The sequence below is a fragment of the Solanum tuberosum genome, unplaced genomic scaffold (assembly GCF_000226075.1).
Source record: "Solanum tuberosum cultivar DM 1-3 516 R44 unplaced genomic scaffold, SolTub_3.0 scf00375, whole genome shotgun sequence".
Classification (NCBI taxonomy): domain Eukaryota; kingdom Viridiplantae; phylum Streptophyta; class Magnoliopsida; order Solanales; family Solanaceae; genus Solanum; species Solanum tuberosum.
The window spans coordinates 105,058-122,477 of NW_006239299.1; the positions used below are offsets into that span (position 1 = coordinate 105,058).

Consider the following 17,420-nt stretch of genomic DNA (forward strand, 5'->3'; position numbering starts at 1 on the left):
AATCGTTAATTAATCCCAGTTAAGTTCCATTTTTTATAAGAGATTAACTGGACAACAAAATTACACTGTCGGTTTATTTTTAGAAATATTTATTTCCTTTAATATGTTCACATATTATAAATATTTAAATAAAAATAATTTAAAAAGTATTATATGGTAACTTAAACTCTAAATTAATTATAGGAGTTTGTTTAAGATTCTTATTTGGTTGTCAAAAATAAGAAGGATTCTTTCACCACTTTCTTGTCCTCGTTATTTTCACCTCGTTCTTCATCAACACCATTGAAGCAATTTGAGACAATCATCAAATAACTTTTTACTCCTTTTCTTCTTTTAAAAAAATTTAGACTAATTAATCTTATAAATAATTAATCATATCTTATTAAGTGTTCTTTTCAACACAAAAACTTTTTGGATTGATGCTTCTATTGCTTCAGACTATAGTTTGTCTTCTTAGTTCATTCAATCAACAATACAAAAATTAATTTAAAACAAACTTTGATTCATATACTATCATATGTGCTCCAATTTATTTAAATAATACTTAAAGTTGATAGTATCAAAAATATTTGAACGTTCTTTCAAAAAAAAACTTGTTTTAAAAAATAAAAAATGTAAAGAAAAAGAGAAGCTGAAAAATCATAAATCTTTAAATGTAAAAATATAATAATTAAATTAAAAGAAATTAGTATTTCTAAAAAGGAACTGGCGGTGTAATTTTGTTGTCCACTGTTAGTGGAGAGAAGTTAATCTCTTTTGATAAAGGAGTGCAAAAATTTTGGGCTATAGAATTATAATGTAATTTTTGAACTATTATTTTGCAAGATAAATTAGTTACTTGTATTTTAATGAAATTTTGCCTTTTAAAAATATTAGAAAACAAGTATTTCATATGTGTTTATAGTTCATAAAACTCTATAGGTGAAAAATCAGTATATTTTATTATATAACTTGAGAAAGATTCTTTGAATAAGTTAATAAAATTATTGACATTTGTTGCAATACATAACTTGATATTTATTTTCAAAAACTTTATTAATTAATAATAAACTTTAAGTAATTTAATTTAAAATTCTAAAATATCATAAAAAGAAATTGCTATATTCCTCTAGGAGGTCATCGAGTGTAGTTTGTGTTTTCATGTCCTACTCGATCATCAAACGGCATGCTTTCCATTTCAACAGGTTGAAGATTAGCAAAAGGAAAATAGAGGAATTTTGCGGCAAAAATTGAAATGATATTATTTCTATAACTATTATTTTCTCTCCACTAATGGAGATCTAATTGAACCTAATTATTTTAGTTCAAATAATTAAATATATAATTAAAATGAGAAAAACAAATAAATATCGTTTTTGGATTAGGAGAAGTGCCAAGTACCACCATAGTGCTAAGTTGTTTATCTTTTGAATATATTACTTACCTTTACAAAATAAATAGAGTTAAAAGGATAAAAAAACATAGCTAACTATTTCATTTTATTTAGTTTCATACTTCGATTATTGAATGTGAGTTTCGTACTTGAAGTGTCCTGAATGGTTAGTGAAACACACTTAAACATTGACTAGACCAAATTAAATGTTTGTTTATAGAAACGCTTCTAGATGCGTTTGTTCATAAAATCTTCGTCCACCTGACATATATTTATATAATGACTCTATTTGCTGACACATTAATTTTTTTAATTAGTCGAGGTGTGTTTTGCTAACTATTGAGTGATAATACAGGTAAAGAAACTCACATTTTCAACAGTTCATATGTGTAACTCAAAATACTAGAATAATTTAGGTGTACTGTTTTTGATCATTGACTCAAATAATTATTAAGAATTTAATGTATTTAGTGAGATCAAAAGGTCTTTCTTTTCTTCAATGATATCGGAGGACATGGTTAAGGATGATTATGAATAATAGTGAATGTCATTATATCAATATTGACTATTGATATAATGAGAAGGAAGTATGAGCACGTTCCACAATTAAAATGTATGATACGTGAAAAACTTCTAAATTCTGATTTAGAAACTTTTGTTTTTTTACAATTACAGTGGAATAAGTCTTTAATTTGTTACAACAGAGGCGAATCCACCCTATAGGGTGGGGTGCACGTGCATCCGTTAACTTCGAAAAAAATCATGTGTATAGGTGTATATTCATCTTGAGAAATTGATATAAATTAGGATATAATTAATTGTGCACCCATGAGGAGTATAGATTTGCCACTAATGTCCTGCTGGTACTAGCTAGAATAACAACCCATGAGACTCGGATTTGATTCTAGCTACAATGCTATATTTTAAGTTTATCTTAGAGCTCATATTTGAGCTAAAGTGATATTGGTGCACTCAAAGTCTTCGAATCCTGAATTCGCCTTGGGTGGTTACATAGTTCTCTTTTTCCTTATTGTTAGCCTTATTTGTTTTGATAAGATTTGATTATGATACCAATAGTATACCTTATGTACAAGACAATGAAAATGACAATATTATTAGTAAGTAATTCATAATAAATTAAAAGAAGATATACATAAACGGTGCTCAGATTTGTTAACCTAAAGAGAACGCATAAAATTCACAAAGGCCAACAACTAAAATTCTTCTAACATTATAAAGTGTCTTTCGATTCTTCTTATTAATCTATAACATAACACATCATATAATTTCTTAGAAGGCAAAAAAAAAACACACTCTAGACCTTCGTGACCTAACACTATAACATTAAAATAGTAATAGTAACATGAATTAAAAAAAAAAAAACTACTCATATGGTAATTGGGATACCAAAGTCCTTATTTCATACAATGAGAGTAATAATTTAACTTGTCTATCATGTTCTTAGTCTTATATAGTTATATTTATTTATACGCTCTAATTTTGAATTTAGAAAGGAGACATTGCCGGAGAAATCATAAAATTGGCGGACTTCACTCCCATTTCCGGTGCTGGTGCAACTATTCCCGAGCTTCTAATCTCTGCCATTCCACGGCGTCCATTTCCACCTTGTTCTTCGCATAACCTCGGAAGATATACACCTGTCAATCAAAGAAATGACATATTTATATATTTAAAAATAATTAGTTTTACCTAATTTCTCATTTTAACTTTTTGATTATTATAGCTCTGTTATGATGTATTTAAAGAAAAAAAGTTTTATAAGTTATACAAATATTATGACATGTTTAGAATAACTTTTTAAAATCTTGTTTTTTTCTTTGATTCTCTGTTAATAAATTATGTCACATAAATTGAAAGAAAGTATTGTTAATTGTTTGACTTATAATATTTTACTCTGAGTGAGGTGATTAACTGCCACATAAATATCTACGAGTTAAATTCTATATACAGTTAAATACTATCACATAAATTGAACAGTGCAGAGTAAATAGTAGATTAACTACCTTCACCAGCAGCAAGGTTGAAGTAGAGATCAACAATATTAGGGCAATGTTTGTAGCATTCAGGTGAGCACAACTTCTTTGTAAAATGGCATTCCAAGAGAGAATCCGAAGAAATTCCGAGGGTATTCCGATTGACGCCGCACGATTGGATGCAATTATCGGTTTCAATTCGATTTTTGAGCTTATTATCGGCCTCAATTTCTGATGTTCGACATGTATATACTTGTTCACCGCTCCGTCGGAGAGATTTCTCTAGGACGCAACGTTTTCCGGTACTCGATATTGCGAAAGCGCATGAGTCTTTATTTAGATTCTCGCATGTTATGCTCCCTACACACACATAATTATAGTCGAGTTAAGACAGAGATGGATTTAGAATTTAATTTTGACGAGTTTGAATTCCAACGTTTTTAATATTGAATTTTTTGGACTTATGGAAATTATGGATTTAGAATATATTATTAATGTATGTACTGTCAAAATATTGAATTTGATTGAACCTTTAATAAGCTACGTTAACCGGTTGGTTAATTAATAGTGTGTTTGGTCAAAAAAATTTGGAAGCTAAGAGTGGTTATTTGAGGGGGTTATGTGTTTGGTCAAAGCTTAGGAAAAAATAGGTGTTTTTGAATAATAGTAGACACTATTTTTAATTTTTTTTAAAAATACAACATTTTTCGAAAACTTGATCAAGCATAAATTGTTGTAGTGAATATTGATAAAAATATTTTTCCTGAGATACACTTTTTAAAATTAGATTCGTGAAGTTTAGTCAAATAGGCTATACGATGCTCATAATATGTCTTGATTTTGACAATAAAAAAGACACTAATATAAAGAAAATAATCTATGATAGTGATATTATAACAAGTTAAAATATACAGTATATAGACTAGTAATAATCAATAGTTATATTGCAATAACTAGCAATTAATTAATAGTAGTCCCTTATATATACTAACCTAGGGTAACTTGCACACATAAGGCAAGTGTAAAAGCAACAATAGCCAGAGTCTTCAAGTTGTTGAATGAAGCAACCATGATGAATAGTACTAGCTAACAAAAAAGTGGAAATACTATAAATTTTGTTGAGTATATATATGTAATATATAGCTCTTATGGCTTTCAACTCGATGCAAAAAAATATAAAATGGAGGACGCTATTTATACAAGTGAGTTTCTATTGAACTATAACTGAGAAAACTACACACTCCTAACACGTAGAAATTTTGTGAAGTCCATGCATGGTGGGACACAATTACAAGACTTTGAATTACTATTCATAATAAGACTTTTTCATCAATGGCTGCCATTAATTGTCACATGGCACGACTATATATATATATATATATAGTTGCTAGAGACAAATTCAGAATTTGAAGACCGCAGGAGCATTATTATCATAACGTAGGCGCTAGCAAAACTTTCAATGTTGATTATGGGATAATATTGTGTCCGATTAGTCATAGTAATGTGAGTAGTAGCGAAATAACAAATATATAGGTCAAGTATGAGTTCGAAGCTAATAAGTATTTATATTTTAGCTTTGTTGTAACCGTTGACTGTGATAGCTCCTGGTCAAAGATGTTGTGAATATACATGTTGGTTGCCGGTTTGAATCCCCCGTAAGCATACTTTTACTGTTATGATAGCCCTTTAAGTCAAGGATCGATTTTCACAGGGTGGAATTAGCTTCCACCAACGCCCCAAAGTGCACTTCTGTTTATAAGGGTGCACAGTTAAATATGTACTCATTCCTCAAAGTATATATCTACATATTATTTTTCGAAGTGAACGATTACACATGTATTCTCACTTGTGTCTGCCTCTGTAGCTAGCGGTTGTAATTAATTTGGCTAAACGACTAAATCGGTGAAAAGTGAAAACCCATGATAATGATTTTAGAAATTGAAGTACTCGATCAGATTTGATTATTATTAGGTTAGGCCCATCTTGTTCCTTCTTGGCTGCTTGTATTAGTCTGCACAAACGAAAGTTCACATTAGAGTTTTGGCAAGTAATTACTCCCATCGTCTCATATTAATTGTTAACATTATTAAAGAATTCAATTTGTTCTATAATACTTATTAATTTATAAAATTAAGATGAAATTATATATTACAGTTTCAAAAACAAAATTGAAAATGATTTATGAAATGAATAGTTAATATTAAAAAATAAACAGATCTTGATAAGTTAAGATGAATAAGTAAAAATAAAAAAAATATTTTTAATATAATGAATAAATAAAAAATAAAAGTACTTAAAAGGGGGATGGAGGGAGTATTGTTTTTCCTTAATTCCATTTCCCATGGAAAATAACACAAACTTCTCTAATTCCCCACCCGTAATTTACGCGGCATACTAATTAAGTCTATAGTCAATTAAGACTTGGTTGTTTGGTGAAGTTAGCGGACTTATTTTAGGAAAACTACGTGATAAGACATATTTCATTATCATAAATACTATTATTACTTATATTTTCAAAATATTACGTATTTGATCACTAATTAAGAATTTTCTATCATATATTGAGGAAGATACATTTAGATACATGTATTTTTACTACCAGATACACAAAAATAGGGAGAGAGTCGAGCGAGATGAGAAGGGAGGCAAGCGAGATTCGTATGTATCTCAGATATATGTATTTGTATGTATCTAGTGTGATTATCCAAGATACAGGGAGAGTGGCAAGCGAGATGTGAGAGAGGTGAGGGAGACAAACGAGATTTGATATGTATCTCAGATATATGTGAATCCACTTAGATAAAATGTATTTAGAACAAATTACACCTAATTTTGACCTCATGTATCTGAACGTATATGAACACACCAAAATCTAGTAATTTGCGTAACATTGCAAACTAGAGTGCATCTAAGTAATTATTTCTTAAACTAGTGAGATTTATGTAAGTTATCCATTTTTTTTTTATACATAACGATGGTGTCTGATCTGGTTTGTCATAACTCAAATATTTCATCATACATCTGCTTCATTATCATCACCAAAACTGATAATTTTGTCTATCATGATGTGTAGCCCGTTTGATCAAATTTTTAAAAAGTCAAAGATGCTTTCTTTACAAAAAATTGTTGTATTTACCCAAGTTTATAGAAAAAATTCGAAGATATATTTGATCTTTTCCCAAAAATAAACTACATATAAAGTCTCTTTAGTAATACTTTAACATTTATAATTTATTGATGATGCTATTAATTTCTAGATACTCACCTTAAATTCTTATCGAATTTCAGGTTGACTTTGAAAGAGTCAAATGAATTAAATATAGAGGGGGAAAAGTGAGACGTACGATACTTCTATTTGACAATTTCGTTGTGATAAATTATTGTTTTGGAAGAATGAAGCAAAAAGAAATTGCTTAATCAATTCCAAGAAAGAATGTTTATGATGTATTTGATTTAATTTAATTATAACCAAATTATTTCCTTCCCCTTTTCATACTCGAGCTTTTTTTTAAAAATAAAAAAGAAACATAATCTATTCTACCATTTAAATTACTAACCTTGTCTCTTTTACCTTCTCTTATCAAGTTCCCCTTCGTTAACTAACCAAGTCTTAACACAAACGTCAATAGTTATAAGTTAAATTCCAAACAAATTGAGAAGGGATATCAAAGTTTGCTAGTACCGTTGGATATAAATCAAGGGTGTGTTTGGTATGAAGGAAATATTCTAATGGGCGGAATGCTGGCCAGTTAAGAACTCTCACGTTGTTTAGAAGTTAAAAGTTATAGAAATGAGGATGGGTGTGATGAATGTGTGACATACTAAGGGAGATAAAATTAGAAATGAGAATATCAAGTTGAAATCAGAGTGATTCTGACTTTTGTGGAGGACAGAATGAGGGAAGCAAGACTGAGACGGTTCAGACATGTAAAAAAGGACTGTGGGAGTCTGGCTATGGATGGTTTCAGGAGAGTTAGACACAGTCCGAACAAGAATTGAGGATAGATGATTAGACAGTTCCAGCTTACCGATGGCACATGACCTTAGATAGGAAGTTGTGGATGATATATAGATAAGGGTAGAAGACTAGTATGTAATATGTTGTCTAGTTACTAGTATTTGTAGTATGTTTTTATAGTTTCTTATGCTTCGATTTCTATTAATATTTATTTTTTTCTTATATTTCGACTACCATTTTTTTTTTGGTTGTAATATCGTCTCGTTACTTTTTACTGTTTTTTTATAATTTTACCTTTTCGAACCCACTTTAAATTATATTAAAAGTAATTTATTGTTATATTAATATTATTATCAATAATAATAATAATAATAAGGAATCAAAGGAATGATTTTGCAGTTTAAAAAGTTTAGGGCCCAACCGGGTTCGAACCGGTGACCTCTTGATCTGCAGTCAAATGCTCTACCACTGAGCTATGGACCCTACTTGAGATTACAATTTCAATATTAGATAACATTTAAATAAAGTAATAAGTTTTACTTCCTACTTAATAAGAAGAGAATAAAAGAAGACGTAAATAAAAAATATTCCTCCTTGCTCTTACCTTAAAAAATATATAGAAAGAAAAAAAGATACGATGCGATCGTTTGATAAAGTATGAGATTTTTTGTCGTTATATAACGATATATTTAGTGATACGGTACAATAAAATTTAAGTAACAATCGAAACAAATATTATATTTAAACTAACAATACAATGCAGTAGTTGACAACAATCCAAAAAGGGGGTTAAAGATCATAGTTGGTTATTATCATTACTCCTTTTTTTCCCACCCCATTCTATTACGAGAAAAATAATAGTAGTAGTGACTTATTTTTTGATACGACTGAAACCTCAATTTATTATTTGATGGTGAAATTGCTCAACCAGTTAAGCAAGTCTAGTAATTAATTCAAAGGGGTCGGATCATAAGAGGTAAAACAATCTTAACACTTCATTCATCACTCATCCCATCTACATAACTACATTAAATCATATATGTATTTTATTTTATTAAAGTACAGGAATTTTTTAAGGTGGCAAAACAATACTGTAGAACGTAGGACTATTCGATGCGAATTCAAATTTAATTAGGTCATAATATAAATATCAAATATCGAATAAAATATTATCAAATTTAGATCAAAGCTAAAATTGTAAAAAAACAATGTACATAAATCTTTACCCACTATCTTTATCCTTCCATTCTCAATTTATCAAGTAAACTCTTTTGGATCAAATTACAACAGAATCCTGAGAAAGAATTTGGGCTTTTTGGAAAAACTCTTTGTGCACAAAGAGAGGAAAACTCCAAATGCAAAATAAAAACACACTTACAGTGTACAAAAACTATCACAACAGAATATAAATAAGTTAGTAATAATATATTTTTATAATGATTAATTGTCAGTTTTTTATTAACAAAATAAAAACCCTCATATAGTTTTTTTTTTTTTTATGGGGTAAACGAGACGATATATTTTTTTATACTAATATGTATCAATACATGTAAGTGGCAGAGCATGACTCCTGTTAGTAACGTTTGGGGGAAAGGGTTGGGGTTCCAATGCAACATACACACTAATACATTCCAGTGTAGAAGTCGCCCTTTTTAGCCTAACATAAAGAGTTCTTACTTTGTCTGCTTCTATTTTACTATAAATACAATCAACGGAGAGTTGTCCAAAACACAAGGGAGTTAGCTTCCTTCAACCTAGACCCCGCCTTAGCCAAGATATCTGCCACTTGATTTTCTTCCCTATATCTATGTTGTACCAGAGGGTTCTCAAGTTTGAGTAGCAATTTCTATCCATCAGACAAAATATTATAGTAAGATGGATGATCCTTTGCTAGAAAATAAAGAATATCATGGTTAAAAGACCACAAAGCAGTTGAGACTTTCTACTATATAGTGAAATTGCTTAAAATTAAGGGAAAATGGATTTTCTCTTTATGCATAGACAAATCATGGATAGAGACTCAAAGTATTTCCCCTTGTATTATGTATTGTAAGTCCAATGTTTGCCGTAGTGGATTTATCTATCAGTTTGTCAGAAGCAATTACGAATTTGTTATAGCTGCATTTGATGTTAAATTTGATAAATTCAAAATTATTGAATTGTGGAATGAAATTGAATTAGAGTACTATTACGAATTGATAGAAGTAAAGGGTAAGTTAGCAGTCATAAATTACAAAAGATGGCTATATAAATACATAAACTCCAAAAAAAGAATGAGAGAAACATATCATTCACGTTTCATTGATATGAAATGATATAAAACCTAAATTTGCATCATCCTACATGGCCCTACATGGAGAGATTGTTTTCGTCCTAAACTTAAAGTCAGATGCTTTATGTTGTTTGTGTTATGATATCACAAGAAAGAGTTGGAGGGAATTAAAGATCAAAGGTCTTCCTAAAATAAGCAACATCAAAGGCATTTATAGTTACGTAAAGACTTGTTCTCTTTTGGTGCAAACTGGAAGACATTTTTTTGAGGGCTTATATGTCCTTTTTCTTGTATTCAGGTAACTTAAGCCTATAAGATCATAGCATTAAAGTCTCCATATAAAAGCATATTATAGAAGGTTATTTCAAGTTTTGGTTTATTGTACATATATTTTATCCTTTCTTTCATCTAAATATCTTGTGATAAAATTTATTTATGCAAATTCATCCATGTAGTAATGCTATAGCTAGACATAATTATGTATCATAACAACATACATTTTACATATTTTATATTTTTGAAGCAAAGAACCCAACTCATTATTATCGTTTGCTATAAACGTTAATCTAAGGACTATTAGTGCTCCAAATAATAGAAGAGGAATGAGTTTGATTTTGAAATCAAAATAAAGGACTATTTTGAGTCTTTTATTATCCTAATAGAAATCCTTTACCCCATATAGAAAAAAATAAATTGAATTAAGAAGCAACTTATCTTATGATAATAAGTTAATGAGAATCTAGGTAGTACAACTATTTCTAAATAATTCTTAGTCTTTGAGATGTGGAGGAAACACAGTATCAAAAACAACCATCGCAAAAATATGTCTAACTTCACGCAATTTTCCTAATGCTAGGGACTCATAGTCGATTTTACGGCCTCGTTTTCGTCGAAAATCCTTCTCCTTTCCCCTTCTAACACATTCAAATATTGCAGAAACCTTTTGTGCAAGTGTCCATGAGATAAACACCTGCAGATTGAAATGAGAAGGTGAGAAAAAACATCAAAAACATCTGCATGGAGGCTACGAGGGTGGGGATGAAGTTGAGGTGTGTTGGAGGATAGGAAGGACAAATAACTGTGGAATGCCACTCGTGGAATTTGTTTTCCCTATTTCCACAGGGAAAACAAACTTGTTTTCCTAAAGAATTCCAAAAGCATTGACAATCCGAACATAGGAAAATTGGAAAACATTTTCAGGGAAATGAGTTTGGAACCACTCAAGAGAACCTCCTCTATTTGATAATGCAAAAGATACTACAAAAATTCCAGCCAGATCATGTACATGAAGCTGGAAGTCGGAATGAGTTAGATAGTCTGTATAGAATTATAATATATGCTGTTTAGAAAAGGTTTCGTGTAGAAACTTCTTACTCACCAGATCTGACTTCGGTGCTTGAGGATACTCTATCAGAGCTCGGGAAACAAAATGCTCATCGGTCATCTCTTGCAATGCAGCTTCGACATAAGTGGCAAGATCCATCATCTCATCCAACAATGCTTCATCCGACTCAATATTTTGGTCTAAAAGCTCAGGAAACCTTGTATCATGTGGTTGTGAGATCTTTCTCACTATTCCCAACACATCTGATAACGATCCACCACAGTGGACCGCAATGCTAAAGGCAGCAACAACCAACGGATCCCTAGGTCTGTCCACCAGTGCTTTATGGAATGCTAAGATGGCAATCCTATAAGAATTATTATTTAAGCTGATGAGTCGGAAACAAAAAATTATAATCTATAAGCAGATGCAGATAGAGATGCAATAGACAAACATATATCCGTAGCCCAAATACTGATAGCACATGCATATACTGTCCCCCTCCCCCAAACTCCAACATACCACCAAAAACCTTTCCGTTTCCTCTTCATAATAACCAGCAAAGAAAAGTTCTTCTCCGTCTGTATTGTTTTCAGTTTGGGGGAGCCGAGACAGACACAGGTAACTGCGATTATGATAAGCTAGATAATAAAAAGAGACACAACTCAATGGTCAAATGCTGTCCTTTTTTATATCTATATAAGGCTATCCCTTGCTCTAAATTCTTTAGTCCGCATGACTACATATAACATTCCATATCTGCAGTTCGAAAAATAAGTCCACACACTCTCTGCGTTATCTTCAATTTCTATTTCCCAAGATAAAAGGTCTAACACTTAAAAGCTGTTACATTTCATTTTTCTAATCATTAAAAGTAATTTTACTGATGACCAGCAACACGAGAATGCTGGACGGTATATACAAGGATAGCATCATCACAAAAGCTGTAACATTTCACAAAACTCATTCATATTACGAGTGGTCAAACGAATTATCCCATGTTGCCTCGGGCTTCACCATCAGAATCTGATCAAATACTACAGCACAAATCAATGCTTTAATCAGTAATTCTCCAAATAATATTTCTTTTGGTTTTTCCAATTCAGCTTTTCATGAAAGCTTCATATTCTCGATGCTATTAAACAAACTGTTTTAGTTTTACTACAGTTCCCTCCTCTTTCCAGTATTATACTTGCCCCGTCTAGACAGAACAAAGTTAAAATATATTTTAGGGATGCAAACAAACATGAAAATTTTGCAGCATCATTAAGTTTCTTTCATAATGATTATGTTATAGATTGCTGCTTCAGATCTATGAACTATAGATAATAACAACAACAAACCCAGTGTAATCCCACAAGTCGGGTCTGGGAAGGGTAGGATGTACACAGACCTTATCCCTACCTTGTGGGGTAGAGAGGATATTTCTGATAGACCCTCGGTCCAAAAGAAGTGTCATCAAAGCAGGAGATTCTATGAACTATAGATGATCTATGGAATTTGAAAATGGAAAAGGCAAGTAAAGACATGGGGTTACAGACTAACGCCCAAGCATCCAATAAGGATAATTGGCACCAAGGAAAAGGAAATCTAGGTTGGAACATCAGTAATTACAATAGTGAAGGGAACTACAATCATGATAACAACTACAACCAAAACAAGTTGGAGGAAGAAATAGTTTCTCACCATAAACTAGAGTGGCAAGGCCTGTTCGGTGCCAGAAGGTTGTCCAGTGTTGAAAACAAAGTCTGCATAACGTCAACATGAAGATGTGATTGCATTGCTACAACAACAACACACGTGACACAACTGGAAAAATTCAATTTTAATCCTCCTTTAATTCCTGCACCTACAGAAATTTAAAGAGAACTACATTTTCTGGGAGAATTTTTTAGCCCCTTTCTTTATCTAAATTAGTCATACTGAACGAGAGAACATATTTGCTGAACGCGTATAAGATGCATGTAATGATAGCAACATAGACTCATGTTTACCAGAAGCATATTTGATCTCCTATCACGCCTTCGAAAACCCTGGGAAATTAAGTAGGAAGCCTGCCAAATAGAGTGATACATTAGATACTTGGTAATAATTAGTATAAGTATACAAAAAGGTTTAATTTCCATACTTGGATTGGTAGAAGAATCTCTAGAAGTCCAAATTTCCATAATAATCTCAATGAAGCTTCTGCAGAACCATATGCCAGCATGTAATTCATTTCCAACAAGATCCTTCCCTATATTATGTGATTAAAAGAATAGGCTCAAGAAATATTTTATGCTGACAAGAAAAAGCAAAAGTATATAACTAACCTAATGAATATTCTTAGAAAATGAGAACTCTTACCTTATCAAGTCTAGATATTGAAGATGCTAATTCTTTTATAAAATGGGCTGTTTCTCGAGCAAAACGAAATCTTAAACGGCCTGCTATCCTTACTCCACGCAGAATGCGAGCTAAAAGAAGTCGGCACGAGATTAATGCATAGATTAATTGGATATACCAACCACAATTGGCAGATCCTAAAAAATAAGATCCCAGAAGAATGACACAAATATTAACAAGACAAAGGATAGTCTAGATTACCGCAGTCCTCAATGAAAGAAGCATTTGCAGGAATCACACATCTCACCTGCAAATGCATTTAGGCTAAGCACAATTTACACTATTAAAGGACGTTAAACAACAAGAACAAAAAGTTGTAAAAGGTACATGCACACTTTAGCCCTTCTAATATCTTCCAGTCCGCCCAAGTAATCATAGACTATCTTTGCAAATGGATCAAACATCAATCTACAATACAAAAATCCTTCTTTAGTTTTCTAGATTGAAATACTGAGAAAATTGCTTATGGTTAACATATGAAAACTGATAATTCAATCTACATCTACTTTATGTACCCATTGATAGTAAAATCTCTCGCCAAGCAATTTTTCCAGCGAATGAAATCGGCTTCACTGCATGCAGGAGGTCTTCGAACAACATTATAGCCATTCCTCTTAAACTTCCTCCCAGTCGCGGTAAAGCTCGAAACCTGCTTTGGACAAAGAATCGACAGAGGTAAATACTCAAAAAGATACCTCAAAAACCACTCTTAATGAGGTTTATTTAATCCTAAAAGGAAAAAATGTCAAACCAAGAAAAAGATGTTGCTTGAGAAAAACCTCCACAATGGTATCATCGATATGCACATGGCATATAGGGAACCTCCTTCCAACAATTTCACAACGCTGAAATATTTTTAGTACCTGCACATGATTAATTGCATCACAGATAGCCAAATTTCAGCTTCAGCATTAAATAACCATGTGTTCAAACCTTCTGAGTGCAAAATAACTCCTACTCAGCTATGTTGCTCGGATTCTTCAAAAATGTAGAAAAGCAAACTCGCTACTCCTACTCAGCTATTAGCTATGTTGCTCGGACTCTTCAAAAATAACATAGCTACTCAGTACCCATAAAACAAACTCGCTAACAACCCCATATTCATAAATTCCTAATAAGTCATTGGGGAGAGCAAAAGTCCATCTTGCCATAAAAGTTAGTAAAGGATGAAACTAAGGTTCAATTTTCAAGACGACACAAGATAATATCATTATTAATAGAAGAACTAAATTGACACAGGAAATCCTTAGCTACCCCAAATTGACAGTTAATTTCCCTTCTAATTCCTATCCTATCTATAAAAGTCAAAACAATCTTCAGAAGACGGAAAAAAAAACAGTGCGATTCATGTACTTCATGCAGTAATACTTTCTCTGTAATTACCTCACAGCACATTCTTGTTGCTAGTTATCATATAACTTACATTTAACAATAAAAAAGTGCACTGCAGCTAACCTCTTTAAGTTCAGCTGATGTTAATATATCAAAATCTTTTGGAGTTCTGTTCAGTATAAGATCTCTAACACAACCCCCGACAAGGTAGACCTCGAACCCTGCCAAAAACAAATAAAAAAGAGGAAAGGTGAGGCCACAAGGAGGAGAAATAGGAATCATCCTGTTCCAAAGAGCAAGACTAAAGATGTGTTTAGTATAAAGGAAAACATTTTCCATAACTTCTTTTTCAATTTTCCGATGTTTGGTTGGTCCAAATTTTTGGAAAACATTCTCTAGGTAAACAACAACAAGCTCAATGTAGTCTCATGAGTGGAGTATGGAGAGGATAGAGTGTACACAAACTTGATGCCCACCTTGTGGAGGTAGAAAGGTTGTTTCTGATTGACCCTCCCAAGAAAAACAATTCAAAGCAGTAAGGGAAGTGAAGAAGCCATAGAAGATAGTATGGCAGGCATTACATAACATTCAGAAGTAAAGGAACATTAACAACAACTAAATAGTTCGGTAACTGAATTACTAGGACCAACAGATAGCAAAAAATTCGGAGAACAAAAAACTATGAGAATAATGTTAATACTACTGGTATGACAGAGAAAGCAAATACGTGCTCCAATCTACCAACAAGCCTATCCGCCCGGAAAGTTAGATACTGCGGAACTACCTATTAGACATCAACCCTAATCCGCGACCTCTAAATCCCCCAATCTAATGTCATGTCCTCAGCAAGCCGAAGATGCGCCATTGTCCTGTCTAATTACCTCTCTACAATACTTCTTCAGCCTACCTCTACCTCTACCTCTCCTTAAACCCACCATTGCCAACCTCTCACACCTCCTCACTAGGTCCTTTGTAAGTTTTCTCTTCACATATCTGAACCATCTCAGCATCCTTATTTCCACAACTTTCATCTTCTAAACATGAGAGTTCTTAATTGATTAGCACTCCGCTCCTTATGACATAGTTGATCTAACCACCATTCCGTAGAACTTATCTTTAAGTTTTAGTGGCACCTTCTTATCACAAAAGACTTCGGATGCGACTACATTTCATCCACCCTATTGTGTGTGGCATCATCATCAAATTTCCCCATTTCATTGGATTATAGATCCAAAATACTTGAAACTTCTTCTAACATACTTAAACTTCTTTTCTTAGGGATGACCGATGAATTCAGCCTTAGTTCCACATCAGTCTATTGTGTTACATCACTGAACTTGCACTCCAAGTATTCTTCAGAAAAACAAGTTCTTTAAAAATGAGGAAAATGATTTCCTTGCTGAAAATACGGAAAACAAGTGACATTGCACAATGATTGTCTCCTCCCTACCCTCCAACACACGCCACTTGCACCCACAGCCCCCTTTTTCCACCACCCCTACCTCCACTCCCATCTCCATAGTGTTTGAAACTTTGAAAAAGTTATATACAAATGCTTTTGGTACAATATTTTCTACTTACTTACCAAACATAAAAAAAAAATAAGTAAGAAACTCACTAATATCCCAAAAAAGATTTTCCAGAAAATCATTCACATATTCCTTCATACCAAACACACCCTAAAGTGCAATTTACAACAAATTCCTACATAGATATGCTAATTTTTGAATTGGTGGTTCATTGCACATTCATAAAAAGTAAAACTTCAAAAAAAAAAATCTCATATTTTCTACCTTGTAAGACTGAATAACTTTATACATCAACAAGAACACAATAAAACCCCAAAAGAAACAAGTAAACTTGGAAAACTTCCAAAGCCAACATTGCAATTGATAATCAAATAATCATCTTGAACACATACCCTTTTTCTTTAGCCCATTCAAAACCAACCTTGTAGGTTTCGCAATCATTGATGTACTTATTCCAAGTTCTTCTGAACTCAATTTCTTCCATTTTGGTGCATCCCCATCACCTATTTCAACGAAAAATTAACACTCCAAACTTCCAATTCACAATATATAGCTCAAATAAAACCCATAAAAATTGAAACTTTATCATCAAGATTTTACCTTTTCCATCTGAAGCATTATAAGATTGATTCTTTAATACTTTTACTGGTTCAACAGCTACTGCTGCAACAGAGCTGCTCTTTCGGACATTGTGAAGGCAGAAGATAAAAGGGCAACGAATATTGAGTTGGGTTCTAAAGACAAGAACTTGAGGAACTGCCATTATTATCCCCTTTTGGAGTTCTGGTTTAAGCCATTTTAATATCTTTGGGAGGGAAAGGATATATGGATATGGTTTTTAATTGCATTTTTAGGTATATACCAAAACAAATACCTCATAGAGTCCCTACTAGGGGTGTTCACGGTTTGGATAAAAACCGATCCAAATCGAAAAACCAAATCAAACCGATAAAATAAAACCAATTTTATTTGGGTTTGGTTTGGTTTGGTTTTAGATTTTTGAAAACCGATAGTATTTGGTTTGGTTATGGTTTAATTCGAAAAAACCCGAAGAAATAACCGAACCGAACCGATGAATTATATACATATATTTTATTAATATACATACTTAATATATTATTTTTATAAACAATTTTAAAGATCTTATACATATTTTCATTAAAATTTCTTTATAATTTACTTATTGAAAGCAAAAATGCCCAAGATGAAACATTTATCTTATTGATTTCATGTATATGAGTGTCTATGTCAATT

The 17,420-nt window shown here is 32.1% G+C and overlaps 2 protein-coding genes and 1 non-coding gene across 4 annotated transcripts in view; all 3 read right to left on the minus strand.

Annotated features, from left to right (window-relative positions):
- Nucleotides 1-2,592: 2,592 nt before the first annotated feature.
- LOC102603240 (uncharacterized) lies at nucleotides 2,593-4,533 on the minus strand. The gene is made up of 3 exons (XM_006361849.1): nucleotides 4,359-4,533; nucleotides 3,397-3,726; nucleotides 2,593-3,030 (listed from the first exon to the last, which is right to left on the minus strand). The coding sequence occupies exons 1-3, from the start codon at nucleotides 4,435-4,437 to the stop codon at nucleotides 2,879-2,881; spliced, it is 561 nt and encodes a 186-aa protein (XP_006361911.1). The 5' UTR covers nucleotides 4,438-4,533; the 3' UTR covers nucleotides 2,593-2,878.
- Nucleotides 4,534-7,735: 3,202 nt separating this feature from the next.
- Nucleotides 7,736-7,807, minus strand: TRNAC-GCA (transfer RNA cysteine (anticodon GCA)). The gene has a single exon. It is a non-coding gene; the product is annotated as a tRNA-Cys (tRNA).
- Nucleotides 7,808-10,273: 2,466 nt separating this feature from the next.
- The window catches only part of LOC102603580 (poly(A) polymerase I-like), a 12,593-nt gene continuing 5,446 nt past the window's right edge, over nucleotides 10,274-17,420 (minus strand). Inside the window, exons 1-13 of one of the 2 annotated variants that reach the window (XM_006361850.1) lie at nucleotides 16,767-17,077; nucleotides 16,559-16,669; nucleotides 14,761-14,858; nucleotides 14,085-14,168; nucleotides 13,821-13,954; nucleotides 13,641-13,713; nucleotides 13,507-13,552; nucleotides 13,267-13,376; nucleotides 13,049-13,156; nucleotides 12,915-12,974; nucleotides 12,607-12,668; nucleotides 10,975-11,287; nucleotides 10,274-10,566 (exon numbers count right to left, since the gene is read on the minus strand). In XM_006361850.1, the coding sequence (XP_006361912.1) occupies nucleotides 10,366-10,566; nucleotides 10,975-11,287; nucleotides 12,607-12,668; nucleotides 12,915-12,974; nucleotides 13,049-13,156; nucleotides 13,267-13,376; nucleotides 13,507-13,552; nucleotides 13,641-13,713; nucleotides 13,821-13,954; nucleotides 14,085-14,168; nucleotides 14,761-14,858; nucleotides 16,559-16,669; nucleotides 16,767-16,929 (1,563 nt within the window). In that variant the 5' untranslated portion in view covers nucleotides 16,930-17,077 and the 3' untranslated portion in view covers nucleotides 10,274-10,365. Of the gene's footprint in view, nucleotides 10,567-10,974; nucleotides 11,288-12,606; nucleotides 12,669-12,914; nucleotides 12,975-13,048; nucleotides 13,157-13,266; nucleotides 13,377-13,506; nucleotides 13,553-13,640; nucleotides 13,714-13,820; nucleotides 13,955-14,084; nucleotides 14,169-14,760; nucleotides 14,859-16,558; nucleotides 16,670-16,766; nucleotides 17,078-17,420 lie in introns of those variants that run through there. The other variant, XM_006361852.2, reaches the window with a different exon arrangement.